The 23,383-nt window shown below is 40.9% G+C and overlaps 1 protein-coding gene across 3 annotated transcripts in view; it reads left to right on the forward strand.

Annotated features, from left to right (window-relative positions):
* RLF (RLF zinc finger) overlaps nucleotides 1-23,383 on the forward strand; it is a 42,913-nt gene that overhangs the window by 308 nt on the left and 19,222 nt on the right. The window contains exons 2-4 of one of the 3 annotated variants that reach the window (XM_037381416.1): nucleotides 5,240-5,394; nucleotides 13,314-13,395; nucleotides 20,432-20,564. In XM_037381416.1, the coding sequence (XP_037237313.1) occupies nucleotides 5,240-5,394; nucleotides 13,314-13,395; nucleotides 20,432-20,564 (370 nt within the window). Of the gene's footprint in view, nucleotides 1-5,239; nucleotides 5,395-13,313; nucleotides 13,396-17,600; nucleotides 17,840-20,431; nucleotides 20,565-23,383 lie in introns of those variants that run through there. The other 2 variants (XM_037381418.1, XM_037381420.1) reach the window with 2 other exon arrangements.

Consider the following 23,383-nt stretch of genomic DNA (forward strand, 5'->3'; position numbering starts at 1 on the left):
GGGCCTCTCCCGCCGTGGGGCGCGCCCGGCGCTGCGGGCGGCGCGGGGCCGTTCCGGGGGCGCTGCCGGCTCCTCCGGCGCTGCCGCGGCGGGGGACGGGCAGTGCGGCCTGGGCCGCTGCTGGGCGCGGACGTGCGCGGCCTGCGGGAGGGACACCCCCGCGGCCGGGCCAGCCGCTCGCCGCCGGGCTCTGCCAGCGCCTTGGGCTGCCGGTGGCCCGCGGGAGCAGCTCTGGGGCAGGCGGGCTGCGCCGCGTTCCGCGTTTTCTCAGTGCGGCCTTGGCTCGGTTCCTAGACCTCAGCCTTCCTGTCCTTTATTTGTCTCGGGATCAGAACTGTGTGTCCTGCCGTGACTGCGATGTGCCGGGGAATAAGCGATGCGTGCTGGTTTGCAGAGGCCCGCAGCTCACTTATCCCACGGAGTGAGCTGCTCTGGTCAGTGAGCTTTCCTGAATACTCGCTTAATGTAACTCAGGCTGAGGATCAGCGATTCCTGAATTGAACTGCTGACTTCCAGAAGAAGAGCTGAACTTGATTAAAGCCACAGTGATGGAGATATCTTATTTGTAAATAAACTCTTTGATGGGTTTATTAGTTCTGGCTTCCCCCACAGCACCATTTACTGTGAGCTCTAAGGCTGGATAATTGTTGCTAGGTTTCTCTGTTGGAGTCTTCCATGTTGACTCGGAAGAGATTGTGGTTTCTAAATTAAATGGGAAAAAAAAAATCTGTTTCACAAGCTAGTTTAACCACACCTTAGGAGATACAGCCATGGTTTTTGGTAAATGGCAAAATCTGGTACTGAGACAAAAAAAGCTCCTACTGGCGCATGATAGATGCGAGGTGTTACCCTTCATAGTCTTCCATTTTACATTCATAGGTTGTGTACTTCGCTATACCATTCTGGGAGGATGTTTAGCTCGTCACTTACCAAAACAACAGAAGGAGTTAATCTGTTAGGTTTCCAAACTCTTGCTTCTCAAACTGCAGGATGCTGCTGCATACTGCTGTGTGTGTCCCAAGTTAAGCACACTTGTAAGGTCTGCAACCTTGCATTTACATGAAGCCTAGTGTATATGTATGTGATTTTCTCCGTTTTTCAGGTTTTGCTAGAATTGTTTCCAGTGGCATTCACTGCGTCAGAACATTGAAACAAATATTCAGCTAAGACTTAGTAGAGGTAGATGATCAGTATATATAGATATCGAGTCATCTAGATTAGTTTGGTACAGATAAAGCTTTAGCGGTTGCTTGGTCAATGGAGTTTGATGGAAGACAGTTAAAAAAACCAACAAAACAAACCAAAAAATCAAACCTCCAAACGCTGTCCCACAAAAACGTAGACCTTCTTAGGTCTCTGTGCTGTTATGGAATGGTAGTCTTGTTTTAGAACACTGTGATAGATAGTACAGATTAAAAAAAAATAAATTATCTTGGGTTACCGTCAGATTGGGACATGCTGATTGTCATGACTGTACACCAAGAGATTCAGAGGAAAGCATGAAGTTGCTATTCGGTCATGTGGCAACCTCAATGGAGTATGAATTTGTGATGTCACTGTGCAGTCAAAACACTGGTGAGGATGTAATTTTACATCTGTTTCCCCTTCTGACGGGATGTTTGTGAATGTTGCACAGAGTTTCAGTAGTAAAACTTAAAAATAACTTAAGGTCTGTCCCAAAGTGACATTTAAGGAGCTCAACTTACTTTGTATTAACAACTTGGAGGCTACCACTGGTATGTTGTCATAAACGTTATTAAGCTACAGCAGAAAATGCCTAGAAAGGCCCAGTTAAATTCAGCTTCAAAATACAATCTTGGGAAGTTGTTGTGATGAGGGTAGCTGAAATGTTTTAGGGCAGCAATGGATTTGCCATCCTGTGTGTATGTCTATGGCATGGTCTTGAAAAGGTGCTCCGTTTTGCTGTGGAAGTTACTGAGGCTGTTGGAACACAACAAACAACCAAATCAGCAGCTTTCCTGTGCTTTGAGCTGTCTGGCTGCTGTGTTTTACCACATGTAAGCTTGTGCTGTCACATGCAGCTCTCCAGTAGCTCTTCCTGTGATGCTGGGTAACATGGTTTCCGTGAAGATCCCTATTTTTGAGCCAGGAAGTAAGATTGGTGTCCAGGGTAACACAGAGAAACCCATAAAGCCTAAATGGTGGGTCGACCTTGCAACTTTATATTGTACAACTGTGAATGCTTTGCATGTTCACCTTAGGAGAAGCATGTCTGTTTGAGAGCTCAGTATGTACCCGAAAGGCCAACTAGAATGAACAGTGTGTGTGTTTGATGTTGTGCTGTCGTAAATACGAAGAACAGTTATCGGTGAAGCAGAGGTGGTAGGACATCAAAGCATTCCACCTGCCAAATACCCAGCACCTGTTGGCTTTCTGAAATAGTGGCACAGTTGAGGACTGTCAGTTGCCATCAGGTATCTTTAAGAAGAGGTGGAAGTTTTCTCTTAGAGGCTTCAAGTTGCCTGACCCATTATTACAGCTTTCACATGTTTAAATTGGTTCTGAGATAAAACCCCTGATGCTTCAGAAGAAATGCAGCTAAGCAGGTATCCCAGATTTGCAGAACATGAGCATCATGCAGTGTTGAGGACCTAGGCTGGTCTGTAGGTTACACAGTAGGTGGATGTGTGTAGCCTCTGCTCTTCTCACACACTTTCCAATTAGATATGTTATTGTAGTCAAAGGAAGGAGGGTCGGATGAAGTATAAGTGGATGTGTGTTAACCAGACTTAAAATGTTTGAATACTCTCTTCAGGTAATTAGATGGTAAGGTAACAATTGCTTAGAAAGTTGTTACTTGGCTATTGGTTAAGCATGTAGACTATATATTTTTAACAAGTTAAAAATTGTCTAATTTTAATCTTGTGTATAGACTGCCAGGAAAAGTCTGTAGTGAACTAATAAAACTTCTACTTACATTGCTTGTGAACTAGCAGAAGGGCTTTAAGAGACTCTCATACAGTTACTGCATTTTGCTTATTTGTCAGTGTGCTAATACTAATAGCATAATGTTCAGAGCTATGTATCTTTGAACTTTAAGCTATTAATAAGTCTCTTGCCTTGAATCTGCCTTATGTGCAGAAAGCATCATTGTTCATCTGTTTGGGGAGAAGTTTCTGATAAATGACTCCTCAACGAATTGCTAATATTAGCTGTAAGACTTCTATCTCAACACTAGGATTGCACTTGGGCAAGGATGCAGAGTATTCTAGTAATTTTGTTTAATCTTAGGAAATATTTTACCATGTTTTATGGTTTACAGAGACCAGATAGTTAATGATCTAAGTGTCTGTCAAAATAATTGAGCACTAAATTTCGCTTTTTAAGTAGATTGGTTTTAAGGGACGTATTTTTAAGAAAAGTGCAGGGATTTGTATGTTTGACCTATTTCCATACTCACTATAACAGCAGCATTACTGCTGGGTTTACTAAGCAGATGACTTTATGGTAGCAATCAATTGATTATCTCTAGGCTTGACAGCCTTTAAATGTCACTTAATGTTTCTAATGCCATATATAATTTGAGTTACATTATCAAATTCTTCGTTAATCTGTTAGAGAAGCACTTAGACTGGTTAGTTACTAGCCAGTTGTTGCTTCTGATAATGACATTTAAGGATGATTTCTGTAAACTTCCAATCTTCCCTTTCTCTACCCTCCTTATGTCTTCATAACTATTAATATTGTGTCTTTTTTTTTGAGAGTTTGTAACTTTCATTCACCTAGGAGTTAATATTACTGAGTTCTAGGAGAATAATCTACAAAATGTTCTTGATTTTTATTGATTCTTGGATGGTTGGTTTTGGTTTGTTTGTTTGTTGTTTTTTTTTTCCTTAAAGATCACAGGTGGTTGTGCCAGACTAGTAGATGTCTGTTTGTTGTTTTGTTGGTTTTCTTTTACCCTAGGAATTGTATTGTACAGTTAGAACACTGACATAACACCAGATAGTACACTAAATAGCATGTATCTGGCCACTTACTTCTTGGTGTGTTGGAAGTTAGGCTTCATCTTAGAAGTTAATGGCCGTTATAATGACTACACTTGATTTTTAGTAAGCTCTTTGTAGGGTCTGTTCAGTAGCGTCCTCCCAGTCATAATCTGATATGATCATGTGATTGTTTAAGCTGTTAAAATAAATTGGTTGTGTCAAGAGTCCCAGCTCGAAATAATTTGAAGCCTGATGTGACCTGATGATCCTCTTAGAACAAATTGGCTTGTATTGAGTTATAAGGTAGGGCACTGAAGGTTTTTTTTTTCATACAGCCTTGACCTTAAGGGTTCCACAGAGTACAGCCTTTTTCATTGTTTTTTGTTTTTTTCACAGCTGCCCTTAATAAAGATTGGTACCTGGTTTGGTCTAGGAGGGTGCAGCATGAGAGAGGGATTGTAACTGGTGAGAACACAGGCATAACTGGTCTGGAGCTCGCGGGTGTGCATACAGAGAGGGGATGTTAGAGCTGTCAGTAGAGCTAAGTGCCCTGCTTGCTCTCAGTATTACTTTATGACCTGTAGGAAAAGAACATGGGAGTGTAGTGAGGTTTTAAAAAGGTTGAGAGATACTGCTGTTGTCCCTGTGCTGATTTTTGAAACTTGGATTTCTTTTAAAGCTGGCTAGGTTTTACACTGCTGCTTCAGTACTGTGCCTGGGTAATGTGGGATTGCTGTGGTCAAGGTAGCAAAGTCTAGGGTAATTTTGCATTTGAAAAATGAATCTATAACGATCTGATCTGGGTTTTTTATCCCCTCCTAATGGCTTCAAGTTTGCTGTACAGGTAGTGCACGTATCTTTAAAATATTACAGCTGGAATTACGCTCCTAATATTGAACTTCTTGCTTATTTTTCTGCATTCTCACTAGTAATAAAGATTCCAGTGTTGTGTATGTGGTTCTGTCTCCATGGCAGTTGTGCAAAAGAAGCAGAGTGTGGATCTCCCTGAGTTTGTAACTTAACAGTTCACATTTCTATTGATTCCATCTAGCTTGCTCCCCAGTAGAAATTCTGATGATTTTATCAAAACAATAAATGAAAATATTTTTGAATAAAAGGGACAACTGCTATTGAGGAGAAAAGCTACTACTTTTAAATTTCCTTCTGAGTAAAAACTTATCACTTCCAGAAACATTCTACTGTATATGCTTGATATTTTATATTGATATTTGGTTTTTTAGATAAAAGTGTGTTATGAGAACTTCTAATGGTAACTCATTTTCTTTCAGACGCTACTTCAGTATGCTGGCAGTCGGGGTGCATCGGAACATATTTTACCTTTTTTGGAAGTATATCGAATCTCCATCCAAAGCTTTGCTAATGCACGACCTTACTTGACTACAGAATGTGAAGATGTTCTTTTGGTACTTGGCAGGCTAGTGCTGTAAGTTTTAAGTTGGTACATTATAATTAAAAAAAAACCCAAACAAACACGAACCAAAATGTGCTTTATAAATGAAAGGGAAAGTTGTTGAAATAGTGTAATGCGTAATTTGACAACTGTATTTACAATTTATTGTCTAGTAAATGTCTCTAGTACTTTTTTAATTATACCACAAAAATGTACTTGAGCATTTTGTTAATTAATGTGAACAAGTTGTAAGGGTTTGTTCTTCTGTATTTGGATAATTTTGCAGTTATTAGGAAAGTTCTGTTCTTTCTTAAACATTCTGAAAATTATTTTCTGTAGAAAAAGCCTAGTGTGGTCCTTGTTAAACAGAAGCTTTAATATTAGACCTTCATCCATGGATTAATAAACCTGTATCACTTGCTGTGCAGTTGCTGCTTTCATGTGTCCTCTCACCTGTAATGCAGGGTACTTCTGAGCATGTCCCGTTCTGAAAAGGCTGAGTTATTTTGTATTTATGGTAATATATTGTGCATGTGGGCTGTTGCTATACAATAGCAAAACAAAGGGTAATTAAACCTGAAATCTTTGACAGGTGTTGGCAGATGTGACTTAAAATGCAGCAGTTCTTCAGATAAGAGGTAGAACTGTTACAGTCTCAGCTAATTTGGAATAACTCATAGTTCCTCCAAGTCCGCTTTAAGTGCAAACAGCTATTTGTAATTGAAGAGGTAACCTGAGGGCTTTCACATACATTGGAGTTTTATCAGTTACTACCCTTAGCCTGAGAAGGATAACTTGATGTGCTGGTCACTCCTTGCTGGTAAGGTTTTATTCGAGGGGGCAGGGTGAAGTTTCTAGAACCTTGAATATAAAGATCACCATAGAATAAAAGTAATTCTCTTGACAGGTTTTCAATGGGCTATTCTTAATTTGTTACCAGTTGCTTGCTTGCTTTGTGGTCTGAAGTCAGGTGTTCTTTTTGAGAAGGGTTTGCAGAGGACTCCTTGATTTACATTGCGAGTTCATACATTACAAAAAAACAAAGCATTTGATCAACAGTTCAGAAACGGGTATCTCCATATGATGCCTTGAATTTATTTTTTTTTTTAGTTATGAGAAGCATGTGAATTAGGAGTAATTTTTTTAAGCCTTCTGTCAAGAAGGGAAAATGTGTAAAATCGGGAAAAGTTTGTCATCTTAATATAGAAACTGAAGACTTAAACTGCTAAATCGCTTACCTGGTACATAATACATATATTTCTGGCAAAATATCTTAATTGGTTTTGTGGACTGTCCATTTATGGATGAGAGTATTCTCATCTTCGTCATATTAATTAGCTTGTGTATTCTGCAGTTCCCTACTCATGTCGCTTGAAGTTTGTCTTTCACTGTCTCTGTATGCAGGTCACCCGTAACTGGAGTACTTTCTGTATTTTTTTTGCCACTGTTACATACTTCAGGGTGGGAATCCCAGTTCTGTGTCAAAATTGTTTATCAAAATTCTTTTCTCTTGTTGAGAAAAATCAAAATATTTTGCTTCTGCTAGTATGGTTTGTTCCATCTTGCAGTGTGAGGAGTTTGTTTGCTGTTGCTTATATCCAGAAAACTATGTTGTGGAGGACAGCAGAGAGGCTGACTTTCTGGAATCTCCCTATTCTTGTTATGATTACCTTTGAGAGGAATCTAAAGAATGAGAAAGATAACAAGTAAGGTCATGGGTAGGTTGAGGGAAATGGCATACCTGGTTCAATTCTCCCGTGTTTTTCTTTTACATATGGTTTTCCGAGGGAGGGAGAGAGAAGTTAAGAGCAGGGAACCAAAGACTAAATTAAGTTCCATGGAGGAGGAAGACTGTTACCTGGTTAGGGACATGACAGTGTACTGTTCTCATGTAACTGTGATTTTTGGGGAGGCTGTTGGGTTACCCACAGCTGTCATACATGCTATGTATTCTCTGATTTGAACCCTGATGAGAAATGAAACGAGCAAGCTTCCTGTTTTAAAGCAAAAGAGTTCTACTTATTGAAATTCTCCTTCCCTGCCAACATCCATCCCAGATCCTCCTCCTGATATCCTTCTCAGCAAGGTGAACCAGTAACAACAAAAATCAGTGCACTGTGGCTTTCCCTACCACCTGACCAGTTCAGTCGTGTGTCCACAGTAAATCTGACATGACTTAAAGACAGTGCCCCCCATAAGCAGCACGATGCTGATGCAGTGTGAGACTTTTTTTGTCCACTGTCTGTAACCTTAGGAAATAAAAGGAAAGCTTGGAGTGGTTGCTCTCGTAGTTTCCAGATTTGGCAAATGATTGTGGGGGAACAGGAGTGCTCTTCTTGGCCATGGCCATGAAGGGACATACCTGCTTTGGTCATGTAGAACTCAAGACTGCTTGTTTCCACAGCCACAAAGCACAACACATTCCCCTCACCCCCCAGTATTACTATGCCAAAGGTGTTGCCTCTACTGAATAATTAGTAAAGAATTAGGTGTCTAATAAACATATCAAAGATGTCTTTCACTGAGATTTAGCTAGCTGGCCATCCTTGTGAATCTTAGGAAGCTTTTGAAGCTGATTGTTGACTTGAGCTTCTCTGAGTGTTTGTTTTTGAGGATACTGATGTCACCTACCTGGACTTGTGCAAAGCTTTTGACACTGTCCCACACAACATCCTTCTCACTAAACTGGAGGGACATGGATTTGACGGGTGGACCACTCGGTGGATAAGGAAGAGATTAGCTGGATGGTCACACTCAAAGAACTGTGATCAATGGCTCAGGTCCAAGTGGAGACTGGTGACAAGTGGTGTCCCTCAGGGGTCCATACTGGGACCAGTGCTGCTCAGTGTCTGTCTTGGCAACATGGACAGTGGGATCGAGTGCACCCTCAGCAAGTTCGCTGGTGACACCAAGCTGAGTGGTGTGGTCAGCACACTGAAGGGAAGGAATGCCATCCAGAGCGCCTTGACAGGCTTGAAAGGTCGGGCTGTGCGAACCTCCTGAGGTTCAACAAGGCCAAGGGCAAGCTCTTGCACATGGGTCTGGGCAATCCCAAGCACAAGTACAGGCTGGGTGGAGAATGGATTGAGAGCAGCCTTGAGGGGAAGGACTCAGGGGTGCTGGTGGATGAAAAGCTCGACATGACCTGGCAATGTGGGCTTGCAGCCCAGAAAGCCAGCCGTGTCCTGGGCTGCGTCAAAAGGAGCATGGCCAGCCGGTCAAAGGAGGTGATTCTCCCCCTCTACTCTGCTCTCGTGAGACCCCACCTAGAATACTGCATTCAGCTCTGGAGCCCCCAACGCAAGAAGGACATGGACCTGTTGGAGCAAGTCCAGAGCAGGGCCACAAAGACGATTCAGAGGGTTGGGGCACCTCCTCTATGAAGACAGGCTGAGAGAGTTGGGGTTCAGCCTGGAGAAGAGAAGGCTCTGGGGAGACCTTACAGCAGCTGCCAGCGCCTGAAGGGGGGTTATGAGAAAGGTGGAGACAGACTTTTTGGTAGGGCCTGTAGCGATAGGACAAAGGGTAACGGTTTTAAACTAAAAGAAGGCAGATTTATCTTAGGATGAAATTCTTAACTGTGAGGGTGACGAGGCACTGGCACAGGCTGCCCAGAGCAGCTGGGGATGCCCCATCCCTGGCAGTGTCCCAGGCCAGGCTGGACGGGGCACGGAGGAGCCTGGGCTGGTGAGAGGGGTCCCTGCCCAGGGCAGGGGGTTGGAACTCGTGGTATGTAAGGTCCCTTCCAACCCAGACCATTTTGTGATTCTGTACTGTGTGAGGAGGAAGGTGCCATTCATGTTACCATCAATATGAAAATTTTACTTCTGTCTAAAAATGATTTATATGGCCCTAAAATTAATAGGTTAGATTTTTAAAAAGTAGAAAAAATTGCTCCTAGTTCACATAGTGTTTGCCAGTAGCTAGTATTTGGCACCTTTCTACTTTTTTCTGCGATGGCATTGGTCTGAAAGGGAGTTTACCATTTCTGCATCTTTGAGAAGGTGTTTATGCGCTTTTTCAATTTAAAAAAAAAATTGGGAAAGATCTGAATGTCATCTGGTCTAATTAGCAAAACTGGATTCAACTGATAAGACCAGTCTACCTCAGACTTCTTGAGCTGTATCTTGCCTACTAGTTGTACTTACTGAATGTAACACGTTGCTTCCAGGAAGAATGTACTTGCTTTCCATAACGCCTCTGTGAGGGAGCACATGGGATGGTTTGCTTGCTCTGTCTCTAAAAATTTCTCAACCTAATAAACTTGTCTTTTGATTTACTAACTTGCATTTACCACTCTGTCATTAGGACTTAACTCTTAACAAATGCAGGATAATTCCTGGCAACAAGTGAACTATTCCTGTTGATCATCCAATGTATAGTCATCTTTTTAACTCTTAAGAAGCTTAGGATGAGAAAAGTTTTCTAATGCAATCTAAAGGTGAACACAATCCTGAAAGCTTTTCAAACTTACTTTTTAAAATCTCTGTCTAAAAATAATGGTGAATGAGGTATAAAATTATTACAGAGTAATTGTATGCAGATAATGTGTTGATTTTTGCCTAGAGTTATTCCTCCCAAAATTAAGAAATTTAAGTCTAGGAGACCTCCTCCTGAAAGGTATTTTGAAGTTGAGTGCCTGAGAAATTATTTTATTTTAATAATGGAAGCATTCAAGCACCCATTATGTTTTATTTGCAAAAATTGTGATTTAAGTTTGGAATTAAGTTTGTATAGGTAGGTATTGTGGTGGTATTGGTAGAGTGGGCTAAAAAGGCTTGACTTAGTTAAGTGATGCTGGTATTTTGATTTGTGGTCTTTGCCTTGATACCTAAATTCCGTTTAGTTGCATTACAGTAAAGGAGGAAATGGGCTTTCAGGGCTATAGTTGTGTTTTGAGGTATTGTATAATAAGAAGCAAAGGGAAGAATTAAGCTAAATGGGCATTTCTTCCCCCTTGCCAGTAGGGAAGGCTGGCTAGGCTTTATGCAGCTGTGCATTTGAGTCAGTTCTTACAACAAAAACGTATGCAATTGACTTGGAATTCTACTTATTTTTCTACCTAGGAAAACTTAATTGGAATATCCTGGATGTTACTTTTGCAGTTGAGCTGTACATTGTTTTACATGCTGGCTATACAATTGGAGCTCCAGATTTCTTCTGGAGCGGTTTCCAAACTAGAGTGCTTGGTGTTGGGGTCCTGAGGAAGACTTAAGAACTCACAACAAAATAATTTTTGGCTCTTGGTTCAGCTCAGTGCTATGTTACTACAGCAGACTATAACTCTTGAGGCATAAATTCAGCCCTCTTGTCTATACAGAGTGAGATAACAGTCTATGAAGACAATGCTTTGAAAGTCTAATTTCAGATATTTTTTTTCACAGTCCTTAAGGATTAAGTACAGGAAAATTATTTTTAAAATCTTGCTTTGCCATTTTGTTTAAACCTGATGTTTTATATAACCAATATCATACATACAAAAAAGTATTTCCAGGAATTAAAAGTGGTAGTAGATAGAATTGGTTGATTTTGTCTGAGGTGTACATCAAAAGACTTTTCAAAAGCACATAGACTGTGACGTTTGCAAATTTTCATTTGATGAATAGAGTCTGTGTGACATGCGTGAAAATTGGACACATACCTAGGGTTTTTTTTGTGGGTGTTTTTGTCTTGTTAGGGTGCTGGGGTTTTTGTTTGGTTTTTTCTTCTTATGTTAAAATAGAGTTCAGCTGCTATGAGACCTTGTAAAGTTGTTTTTGATAGTCCAGTAGCAACCTCCTCGGTGTAGACATCTGAACTGGTGAATTAACTTGTAAATTCAGGAAAAGGGAAAAGTAAGTCCTGGTTATTATATAAAATCAACACCTATGACAATTGGAGTATCTGGCAATCCTGTTACGTATAGTAATGCGTATAGTAATGAGTGAAATTTCATTGCCTGGTGATGTGAATAATTACTGAATGACAGTGATGAAGGCTATCCTATTCTCTGCCTAGTAGGAGTGTTTAGAGCTTTTGCTCTATATAAACCTCTATTTAAAGGAACAGGATTGGGCAGTGAAGGCCCAATATTAAATGAAATATTAAAAGGTTGGCCAGATGTTAACTAAGTATTTGTCCATTTGATTTTGTTTATGTTGAATCTGGCTAAAAACTGATTAGCCATAGCATTTTGGAGGCAACTGTTCAATGTATTTCTCAGAAGTCAGGAGTAAAGGGGAAAATCATTCATTTCGGGTACTAGGCAGTTTTGAAACTTGTGTTTGCTTTATGGTCATCTCTTCCTTGTCCCCTTCCCCAAGCTCAGCTCTTCTATCTACGGTAAGACGGAACGTGTCATCCTGTCATTCTTCTGTTTAACGTTTGAGAGTGGAGGTTTTGAAGAAAAAATAGCATGAGTTGGAACTAATAATGTAGGTGTAGCTTATAGCAGTTACTCAGTGCATGTATTATAGGTAGAGTCTTAGACCTGTTACGATTTGAGACATTTTTGCTGTGTGTAGATTTTGTGAATCTCTAGACAGTGTCATAGTTAACACATTTCATTTGATCAGGTCAAATTATTCTGTGCAGTAGTTGGGGTTTAGGTAATCCACGTGTCCCATACAAGTTTAGATAGCCCTTTTTGAGAAAAATACAGGCAGTAGTCCTGCCAGTGCTTTATCTCCTAGAAAACAGTGATTCTTGTTCTCCAGGACTTTTCCCTGAAAAGACATGGATGTGCTAAATACATACAGTCGTTTCCTTTTTGTTTCTGAAAAGGGATAGCATTGACCTGATGATCTAAATGAGGGACTATCAAGTAGGTCTTGCTTTTCCCCCTGTCTGTTCTTGGAGCCTGAAATTATGTATGGAATTTATAGGTCTCAAATTTGCTAGATGTTTCAGAAATATTAAATCTTTCTGAACCCTTCTTGCTTTCCTGAATTTTTATTTGGAAAAGCAGATACACAGCAGAAGTTCACATGCCATTGTGATGGGGCTGACTGATACTAACATTAACCGTTGACACAGTTGAAAATGAGATGTAACAAACTTTCCTGGGTATAATAAATCAAGACTGGTCGGTGACTAGTGTCCTGTTTTTAAGCAGGAGTTTGGCTTAGTGAAGAAATAAGGGAATGTTTTCCACCTGTGTTGTGCAGATAACTGAGCTACACAAATTCAGCAGTTCCCTGAGTTAATGAACTAGATATTTCACAGTGTGATCTGCTTAACTCTGACCTTAATCTGAACATTTTTGATAGGCATATCAACGTGGGTGGGGGTTTACTTTTCATTTGGTAAGCTCTTGAGCTTGTTACAGTTGGCACCATAGGTATTTGAGTCCACTACTACCACTCCCAGTTATCAAAGACTCATTAAGGCGTTTCTAGGAATCTGTTCTGTGGGTCTGTTTCTGTGCTGGTGCACCTCTTGAAATAGATTGTCAGTCTGTTGCTTTTAGGATGCTGTTAGGAATCTGTTCTCTAGGTCCATTTCTGTGCTGATCGCTGCATGTGTCTTCTGTCAAGCTGTTCTTTAATGTTCCTATCTTTGTATGTCAGCATTGAAACTTTTAAGTTAGCTGGAGCTGGTTTTCATTCTTACTCTAGGCACAGAGGCCATGCTGGGGTTAAAAGAGTTTTATTCAGAATGAATGTTAGGAATTCTTTGTGAGAGGAAAGAGCAGAAATTCTGTAATGCAACATTCCTGAGCAATGTTGAACAAACTATCTTGGATTATAAAAGTAGCTGCAATCTTATCCTAGCAAGATTGTGCGTAGTAAAAAGGAGCACTCTCCATACGATGACTCTTGCCTGTTTCTGGCCTTTAACTGATTTTTGCAGTCAAATGTATTTCAATGTTATGTCATTTGTTATCTGAATGCTAAGTAATATGTGCCACAAGAGTTATTTAAAGTAACAGCATGTGTTCGGGTAGCTTGCTTACTTGCCTCTTACTTTTCCAGGAGCTGCTTTGAGCTACTGCTTTCAATTCCTGAAAGTGAATTGCCGCATGAGGTGTGGTTAGGATTCCATCAATCCATACAGGTAAGTGTTCTGAATTTCTTTTACCAGCTTACATATTTAAAAAAGGCGGCTGCTGTTGTGCTCCTCCTCTTCTACCCTTCCACTGAATTCTGCCTGTCCTACATTGCTGTTTTCTAGGCAGCAAGAATTTCTGAGCAGCAAAAAACTAACTGCAACAACAGTATTGGGAGCCTTGAGCCTAACAGCAGATTTATAACTACACAGTCAACAGCAGCTGCAGCAAGAGAATCGTAGCAAATATTGATCTATCCAGTGGTTCGTGTGAGAGGAAGACTGATTTTGATGGAGTGATGTAACGGCTCCAAAGCATTACTTTAAAGACGACTAAAAGAGCTTCTGAGTGGCAAAGTTAGTGTCTATACCTGATTTGAGAGAGATGAAAATGTAGGACAGGTCTTTAGTCCAGGTGGTTTCTATAAGTGTTTCTTCTGAGGTGGTGCAGAAACAAGCTTATAATACTACTAGTCGTACACTCAGATGAAGATGGCTTCTGTAGACTACCTAGGAGGGAGAGATGTTTTCAAGGTTTTAGTCTGGAGGTAGTACCTAGGTGTCTGCAAGGAGTTGTGTTCCTCATGGAGCTGAAGGACAGGCGTGGTGGTCTTGCTGCCTTTAAACTAATAGACCCTTCCAGGACCAGGGACTGATCTGTTGCTGCTGTTTCCTGTTCTGGCTTTAACTGTGACTGATGAAGTAGGAAGCTAGTATCAGTTTTAAGTTAATGAAGTGAAGATTTTGGCAGGAAGCCGCTGGAAGGAAGTAAACTTAGAGATCGCAGCTGTCCTCGTGCAGACCTTATCGCAAGACCTTATCCCCCTGTGACTGGGGATTTCCTCAGTCCCTCTGGCTTGGCTGCTGCCGTAGCTCTGAAGGTGTAGGTGTAGAGGTTCTGGAATTTTACTTTTATTTCACTTGCAGTCAGGGAAATTGCAGGTGTGGAAACTCTTAGGTAGGCTGAAGATGAATAAACCCAGCACTTTAAACTGAGAGAAACGGACTAGTAGAGCTCTGTAGTCCTGGTGGTCGTGGAAGCGACAGAATTGGTCTGTGACTGGTGACTTCAGGTGTGGATAGACCTCAAGATTTCTTGAGATACTTGAGATACTATGGAATACGTACTATCATTGTAACCCTAAGAACAGTTGGATGTGGCATGTACTTGGTAGCAGAAGGAAATGCAGTAGGTACAGTTTAAATCCTATGGTCTTAGTGGTGTCAAAGATTTGTCCTTTATTTTGAGTGTTGGAACATAAGTCCTGTGACTACAGCAGATGACAGTGGACACTGCAGCACTCCAGAACCAAGTCTGAAGGTGCATCTGTTTGTTTTGACAATACCCAGCTACGCCGTCTATTACACATAGTCTGTATCTATTAGCCATTGTGTTGCAGAGGCTGGGTCTGTGCTCCCATTAATTCACTAATGCAGTCATCATTGGAGGAAGGGGAGTGAATCATAGAATACAAGGTTTGAAGGGACCTCAAGCATCATCTGGTCCAACCTTTCTTGGTAAAAGCACAGTCTAGACAAGGTGGCCCAGCATCCTGTCCAGCTGAATCTTGAAAGTGTCTGATGTTGGGAAATACACCACTTCCCTGGGGAGATTATTAGTTCCAGTGGCTGATTGTTCTCATTGTGAAAAATTTTCCTCTTGGATCCAACTGGAACCTCCACAGGATTAACTTGTACCCATTGCACCTCATTTTTTCCGTGTGACTCTGTCTCCTTTGTAGCCACCCTTTAAACACTGTAACATGTTTAGGTCTCCCCTAAGCCTTCTGAGCTTATCATACACTACAAGGCATATAGGAAGTTTGTAACTGAGATAGCCTAGAATTAAAGCAGTATGTTTTCTCATGTTCAGAGAATGGGATGGCATCTACAGGCTTTTTCCTGTTACAAGAGGTACAAAGTAGCTCTAGAATTCCCAGCTTTTAACTGGAGGGATCTGCAAGGAGAATTCTTGATACCAAGGAGAATAATTTCTGTGGTGCAATAAACATGTGCATTTCTAGGTTTCTGAAGCAAGTGATCAAGCTTTGATACTTTTGTCAATAGAGAGCAAGTTTTTAGTCAGATGAGATGACTTTATTCAGGCTGAATATATTGGAAGAAAACTGTTAAGTTCCAGGGGTAGAAGGATGATGCAAGCCCAGATCTCTCATGTCAACTTTTAGAATTAAAGGAAAGCTCAAGATGTGCTGCTGCCAGGTATAGTAATGTACTTGGCTTTTGTACTGATGTTTTTCAAACGGTGGCTTCCAGGTATAGCACTCATCTAATGCTCCCAATAGTTTAGATAGTAAAAGATTTGTGCAAAGCTTATTACACATATTAGTACTCTGAAACCTTGCTGAAGAGGTTTGTGAACCTTTACAAACAGGTGCCTCTAATGTGTTTTTGAGGTAGCACTCTTGCAGAAATATGAGAACGAGAACATCTGTACCCTGCCCTGGAGTACAGTAGGAACTCGCTTGTCATCAGAGGAGAGTAACAGAGAAGGAGTATGCATTGAATACAGCGGGCAATATACAACTTTAGACAGGATTCACTCGTAGGCAGTCATGTGAACACTTGCAGGTTTAAAGCCTGTGACCATGTTGATGTGCCAATTTCCAGGCAAATCCAGTAGCAAAGCACTGCGGAATTATATATTAGAACATGCCCTGTATTGGCAGGTGTGAATATGCTTATTCCTTTCCTAGCAAAAGAGGAGAGTATGGCTGAGGAATATAACTCCAAATGTAACTGGTGGTTGTAGCAAATGTGGGACAGAGGCATTTCTTCCAGATGTGCCTGCAGTAATTGTTGCTCTAACAATCTGCACAGGTAGTGAGAGTCAGTGAAACTTCAAATAAATTTTCATCACAGGAGTGAAGAAGGTATGGGCTTGCATTTCAAAGCAGCAAGGTGTAGGGACTGTTCTGAAGCTGAAAATGGGAGTGTTGCTGATGTCCAGCTCACATACAAAATGTTATCAAAAACTTTATTTGGTGTCTGAACCTGTTTGTTCTTTGATCCTAAGAAAGAGTAGTTATGCCCCGCAGTCCCCCATAAGTCCACTTTTTCATTATCTCTAAGCAAGATCAGAGGCAGCGTGTGGTCTTGAAAACAAACCTTGAAAAGAGTGAGATTGTATGGCAGGAGTCCCAGCGTGGGTTTTATGCAATGGCAGCGGATGTGGGTGGGGAAATACTGTAAAATATGAGAAAAAGATTGGGTCGGAATTACGGCAGGGCCCTTGCTACAGGTAAGCTCGTGTAGTCTGGGGGAGGAACCCAGTGGAGAGGTACTGTGGGGATGGGTGTGATAAAGCAGTGCATTCAGAACAGCTTTAGTGGCAGTAGAGATGTATTGTCGTGGGAATTGAATACGGATTGTGGAACAGGGTTCCCTTCAAGCCTTACAAAGAGCATGAATGCTTTCTTTAGAAAAGTTGTGTATTGAGGGTGAGCATAAAATGAAAACTTTTGTGACACTGTAGTGATTGCTGTGAGCTTTAAATTGCCAGGACTGAAAAATCCTGGTATCTTCAGTAAACTGTTCCAAGGATTGTTTTAAGTTTGTCCATAGCTTTTTACTATAATATCCTTTCCTGACTTCATGTAGAATTAAATGCTTTGTGTCCTTCTCTTCAGAACATGGTGTTGTCCCAACATGATGAGATCTGTATACTTAAATTTTGCATTAGATTTCTTCAAAGATTTCCGAAGTATTGTAGTAGTTTTTCATAAGTATTTCCATTAATATTAGCCTTATACTCTTCAGTAGGTCCAATAAGGAAGGATTCAGCTAAGTGTTAGAGTAGAAGTGGCTTGTATTGTCAGTGGTCACTTATGGTGCATGCGTTGCTGAATTTTATATTTGGTATTTCAGTATTGATACCCTGAATCGTAAAGATGGTGCTGACTCAGCAGATCGCGGTTGACTTGTATAATAGGCCCCTTCTTTCTGACCTTCCAAGGTTCTTTCAGCTCTTAATATGAAGGTGCTGAAATGGGGATGATCCTTACAACTGAACTGGGCTCTGCTAGCTCTGTTCTACATCCTGAAGCCCTCGGATCAGAAAAGAGTTGCTGTTGGGAAAACAGCGTTTACATTCAGTGTCTGGATTGCAGAATGTCATAGGCTGAGAGATTGCAGTTTTTTCAGTAGTAGTACCTCACCCTTGTCCAGGTTGTGTGATGATTTTTTTTTTTCCTCAGCTGCATCGTTCTCGTGGTGGCAGCAGAAAAGCGTGTCTTCCTCTGAGGCAATGGCTTCTAGCTCCTCAGAACATGCAGCCCAGTAGCAGAGGGGCATGGGATAAGTATCACTAAGAGGCAATGGATCTCAGCTAGTGCAACGTGGTGTTACAAAACCTGCTTGTATGGTCTTTGGCACTTGGTTGGCGAGTGTTTGCTGGGGCCAGGATGGGAATATCCCTGACTTGTCAGTAGAGAGGGTGAGTTCATACAGGCGGGAGTTGGTGTTTTCCTTGCCTTGCCTTTCAGAACCGTGCAGAGCTGACGATCAGGTTTGTAGTTCAGTGTTTTTCACTGATAAGTATCTTTGAGTTGCTGGAACAGGTATTTGGGTGACAGCACTATATGTAATGTCCCGAGAGCTCTCTGCGGCTTCCTAAAGCTATGTCTTCTGCAGTACTGCAGTACATTTAAGTACAGTAAAACATCAGTAATCTGAGAGATGGTTCTTTGGGTCATATTTGTTAAGCTGTTTCTCAACAGTAAGAGCCGGGAATGTCAGTTACATGCTTTTATTGAAGTGATGCCAGGAAATAGCATAAATTCTCAAGATTTGCAGTACAGTTGTTAAATTTGTATGGGTTATTAATGCTTTCTTGAAGCTCTTAGTGAAGAATCTGAACATACAAATGATAGCCTCAAAGGAAATGTAGCCTGATTACCAAAGGTCTTCTGATAACGAGAACTGATTCGGCTGTTGCTTTTCTTCAAGAAAACGTGCTGTTTAAAAGATGTGGTGTCCTTTCTCCTCTTACATGTGCTAAGTGTAAGGAACCTGGCACTTCTTGCCTTTACTTGATTGATACAGGCTGATGGGAAGGGCTTTGCTGGTTAGTTCCACCTCCTTCCAAGGCTTAACATGTGCTGAATGCCTTCTCACAGCTCTGTAGCTCGGTAAAGCTCACTGAGTTCAGTCTCCCATGTGATATTTGAAGTCATAAGCTGTTAAATGCTGATGGCTTTTTGGACTTAGTCTTTGACCTGATCTATGATCTGATTATTGCTTGAGACTGGTACAGGTTAAAGCTATAATGTTAGTATGGGAGACGATGCTCTGGCAACATACTGTATTGAAAAAAATGCGTAGCGCGTAAGTCAAATTATTTATTAAAGGGTCTAATCATTAAATGCAAAGATGCCTTCTACTGTGTACGGTAGATGAGAAAGTCTTGGGGTTTTTTCGTAGCAGAGTCAGTTGGTTATAGAAGGAAACTCGGGAATTTGAAAGCCATGTCTTCTGCGTGGCACTGTGGCGTGCAGGTTATTGCCATCTTTTGACAGCCCATTCTACAGGGCTCTTCGGTTACTGTGGTGTTCTCAGTGGTCATAATATTAGCCCTATTTAATTCGATAAATCAGAACACTGAATTGATTCCGGTGTATATAGAGGACACATCAGAGGCCATTGAAAGCAAACCTGAGGTTAATAATAGTGTTAAAAGTACTGCCCACCTAAAACGGCTCACTAGAACTAGGGGATCTTGTCACGTATCAAACTCATTCTTAAGTTTAAGATATTTTTACTGAACGTGTAGCTACAAATTGCCTACAGTTAGTTGGCTTCAGTTTGTTAGTGTTAGAAAATTCTGCATGATGATATTTTAGGTTTTTTCAGTGCAAGTCACCCCAGATTGGTTTTCCTGCGGGGGACATTAAGTGCTGGAATCTGTTTCCAGTTGCTTTTTCTTCTGTGTTAGACTTCAGGCTTCTTTCCATGTGTAACATTACTTTCCCACCCCCCCCACCCCCACCCCCCTCCCTTCCCTCCTCAGATTTCCAGAAATAAAAGCAGTAGGGCCTGGGTCACTCAGAGTATTTTGCTATTTATACAGGTTTGGTGGATGAACTTCAGCGGGAGGCCTGTGCAGTGAGGAGGGTATCTGGGTCAGCCTTCACAGCTTCAAAACTTCAGTGCTGGAGATCCCTGAATCTCCAAGGAAATGCACTGGACATGTATTGGCTTCTAAGGAAATTTTGTATCTGTATCCAGTAGGAGGATGTTTTCATCTTAAAGGAAATGATTTATAATCCGGTTTGGTCTGGATTGTGAGTAGTGTGCAGCAGTCTCTGCTGTGTGTTGCGTGCTGCTCTCTCTTTCTTAAGTTCCCTGAGACTTCTTGCATCTCTGACCACCAGGAAACCTGCATCTTCATATGACCCCAGCCTCGCCCTTTTGGTAGATGAGGGTTGTTTCTGAGCCTTTCCCGCTGTGCTGCTGCTCATGTAGTTTAAGGATGTTCCCCCCCCCCTTCCCTCAGACTAGTGAGTGACGCCTTTAATAGTTCTCAGAAATGGGAGTTGCCGGATCATCTCACTGCCATTAACCCTAAATGTAAAATTTTACACTCTTGGCATTTTGTTACTCATTTTGAAAACTATTTAGTCTTCATTCTGTTTTCTTAAATGGCACTGAATGCTTTGATACAAAATCATCCTTTGTCTTTTATACAATAATTTCTGTCATATTATTTATATATAATATAATATAATTTATGTACATGTGTGCCTGGAGAAATGTAAAAATCGCAAAAGAGTTAGGACTACAGATGGGCTGTTTGAGTTAGGCCATTTCAGTTAACTTTCGGTACTTTGAAATTGGGAAGTTTTGCTGTAGAATTAGAGAAGTGAAAGGATGTACTCTAAAATCCCAGTGCAAACATGTTAAAACATGAATGACTTAGAATGGTGTGAAACTAGTAGAATACAGTCAAATACTAGGACAGGTAATACAAAATTACATTGGTTTAATATTTAGCGAAGACTTTTAATGACCTTTTTTTTGCAATTTGTAGGATTCACATGATGCTTTACTGGAATTTGGGAATAACAATCTCCAAATACTGGTGGATATCACAAGGGAAGGAGTATGGAAAAATCCAGTTCTTATTAAAATTCTATCCCAGCAACCAGTAGAAACTGAGGAAGGTAAGAAAGTGATTTTAGAGATGATACGTGGTTATTAAGGAGTTACTTGGTGAAGTTTTGGTAGGGAACTAATGTTTTGAAGTCAGAAGAGAGTTGTATTTTAAATTGCGTTGTACAATAGTATTCATATGTTGCTGAACAATATTTGTTATGAAACTGTCTCACTGACACTGTGGATAATGTGTCCTTGCTAATGCATCTCTGCTTGGGCTGTACTATCCATTGGTTTGAACATCTTGAAATTCCATTTTTATAAATAATCATTTATTTTTCCCTCATAAAAATACAGAAATTTTGCTCCCTTGAGACAGGGAAGAATTGTGTATGTCCAACATTTCAGAGGTGTAAAATGCACGTGGAGGGGAAACATGAGTGTGGACATTTTCTTTTATTAGGCTCTGGGCTGGGAAGCTCATTGAGTTTAGGCTATGAAAATAAGATCGTGAATCAGAGAATATGAGGTGAGGAAAAGGAGTTCTTTATATACTTTTTTTTTTTTACTCTCTGAAATTTTTTCATATCTATTGGTGATACCATTAAGTACTTGCTGGTATTTCTTTTAACTTGTTCCATTAACAGTACACAAGGCCGCAGTTTGCCTCAGTAGTAATCCAAAGTTAAAAATAATGTTGAGGGGAAGAGAAGCTTAAGATATTTTCTTAAAAATTACAGGAGCACAAAAAGGGATTTTAAGTCAAGCTTTCTTCCATAGCAGACTCCTCCTTTCTGGTGTTGTGTAGCCTCTCTGAGTTAAGTTAGTACATTTTGCTACATAACTGAGAAACATGTTAAGGTTATTGAGAAGATGTGTTGCTTCCCTGTGCTAGTAAGCATTAAAAAAAAAAAAGCAGCCATGGCTGGACTGCAGTCTTTGCTTCAGGTATTCAGTAGTATGGCAGAAACATTTGAACTCCAGACAGCATTTAATGCCATCTCCAGTGTGTCTTGAAAAGAATTGCATTCCATACTAACATCCTGTCTTGGAGTCTTTCATTTATAGTATTGTTAGGCCATGCAGTTGCACAGTTACTGCTCTTAGTGTATTTCTACTCAAAAGAACTTGCATTTCGAAGTTGGTCCATGTTAATGAAAACCTCCAGCCATTGAAGAATCCCTTACTCGGAGGGCGGTGTACTGGTGCGGGCTAATGGTTAGCTAGCTATGCAAAATCCCTTTAGCTGCGGCAGGAGAACTGTTGCGGAGGACTGGTGTGAATTCCAGTAGGAGTGATTTCCTCCTACGTATCTGTGTGGATTCTAATAGATTAATTTGCTTCTTACACACGTGGCTGATTTTACCAGTGGCTATCCTACTAAATGCTGCTACGCTTCTTTGTTCCTGCACAGGACCTTGACGTGGTTCAGACTACCTCTTGGCTTCAGCAGTAATGGGATAGAACTGGTTCGTTCAGTCCTTTGGCTTTTAGTTTGGGTTGAAGTTTCTCCTGGCAAACTGATTGGTTGACACATCTCTGGCCATGTTGGATGGGGCTGAGCATTTCTGAGGTCACTCGGCAACTTTGAAACTATTGATTTCTTGGTGTTCTTTATTTAGTACATATTTATCTGTTTAGCTAGATCTGAATACATGCCCGAAAGAGTGGTCTTCACCAGTGGGCCTTTCATGAGATGCAAGCAGAGGCAACGGGACATGCATTGGAGCTCTTCTGGGAATTCTGTAACTGAACAAGTGCATTCTCATATAGGCTGGAGTAATCCGCAGGCATACTTAAATGGTCTGACTGTGACTTTGGAATCCCTTGTTAGACCGGTCTGTCAAAGGAACGTTTCTGAAGTAAATCATAAGGTAAAGAGTTAGACATTTTAAATGAAGGGCGGTTCTAAGACACCAAGTATCTGCCTAAAACGTGGCTTTTTACAGTGTGTTGCTTTCATGGCAGTTCTGGAAATCTTGCTTTGATTTTTTTTGCTTGCTTTCGGGGTATCTAAGAGCAGATAAACTGAGAAAAGTGTCATCCCTGTGGCCTGTTGATATGCAACGTAGTTGCTTAGACATATCTGAAAGATTTTTCTAAGAGCTTTCCAGGCTATGTGCATGTGACATCTTAGCACCCAAGCAAGAAGTTTTAGGTATTGGTTGAGTGCTTTCAACTGACAGTGCAGGGAACAGTAAGCAGTGATAGAGCTCATGTGGTATGTGTCAACATCTGGGACAGTGAGAGCACCATGTCAATGTTCTGTTCCCGCTGTTCTGGTTTGCAGCAAATACTGTGAAAGTGGCAGGTTAAAGTAGTAGCATTATTAGTAATGGAAATGGGAAAATAGCGAGAGGGGGAGTGGGGATATTTAATATCTACCAATACTGTGAGGTAGTGTTTCAGTAGTTAAATAATTCCGTGCCCTTACATGACAGAGGATGGAGGGGTTTTTATTTGGTTGGTTTTGTTCTTATTAGCCTCTTGGGAGGATAAGAGCATGCTGAACAGGTATTGAAGATTTGCAGGGGATTGTAGGTGAGAACGTAAGGCTGGGAAAGACATCACAGGGCATAGGATTCAGTGTCCTGTAATTGTATGTATACTCCACAGAGTATATCTGGAGTATACAGACTCCAGAGAAGTCAAAATAATGCATATGATGAGTCACTGTGAGTCACAAAACTCTAAAATGTTACAGGAAGAGAGAAGTAGATTGAGGGTGTACATAAACCTTGCTCTTTTCTCAAAATGCAAGGTGAATGCACCAGATTTGTATACTCTACACTCTGGTGCAAGGCAAAATGAGAGCTTAAAGAAATCTTGCTCTTTATGCAACAAATTCTGGCATGGAAAATCTTTTGACTCCTAAATTGTGCTGCTA

The sequence above is a fragment of the Falco rusticolus genome, chromosome 3 (genome assembly GCF_015220075.1).
Source record: "Falco rusticolus isolate bFalRus1 chromosome 3, bFalRus1.pri, whole genome shotgun sequence".
Lineage (NCBI taxonomy): Eukaryota > Metazoa > Chordata > Aves > Falconiformes > Falconidae > Falco > Falco rusticolus.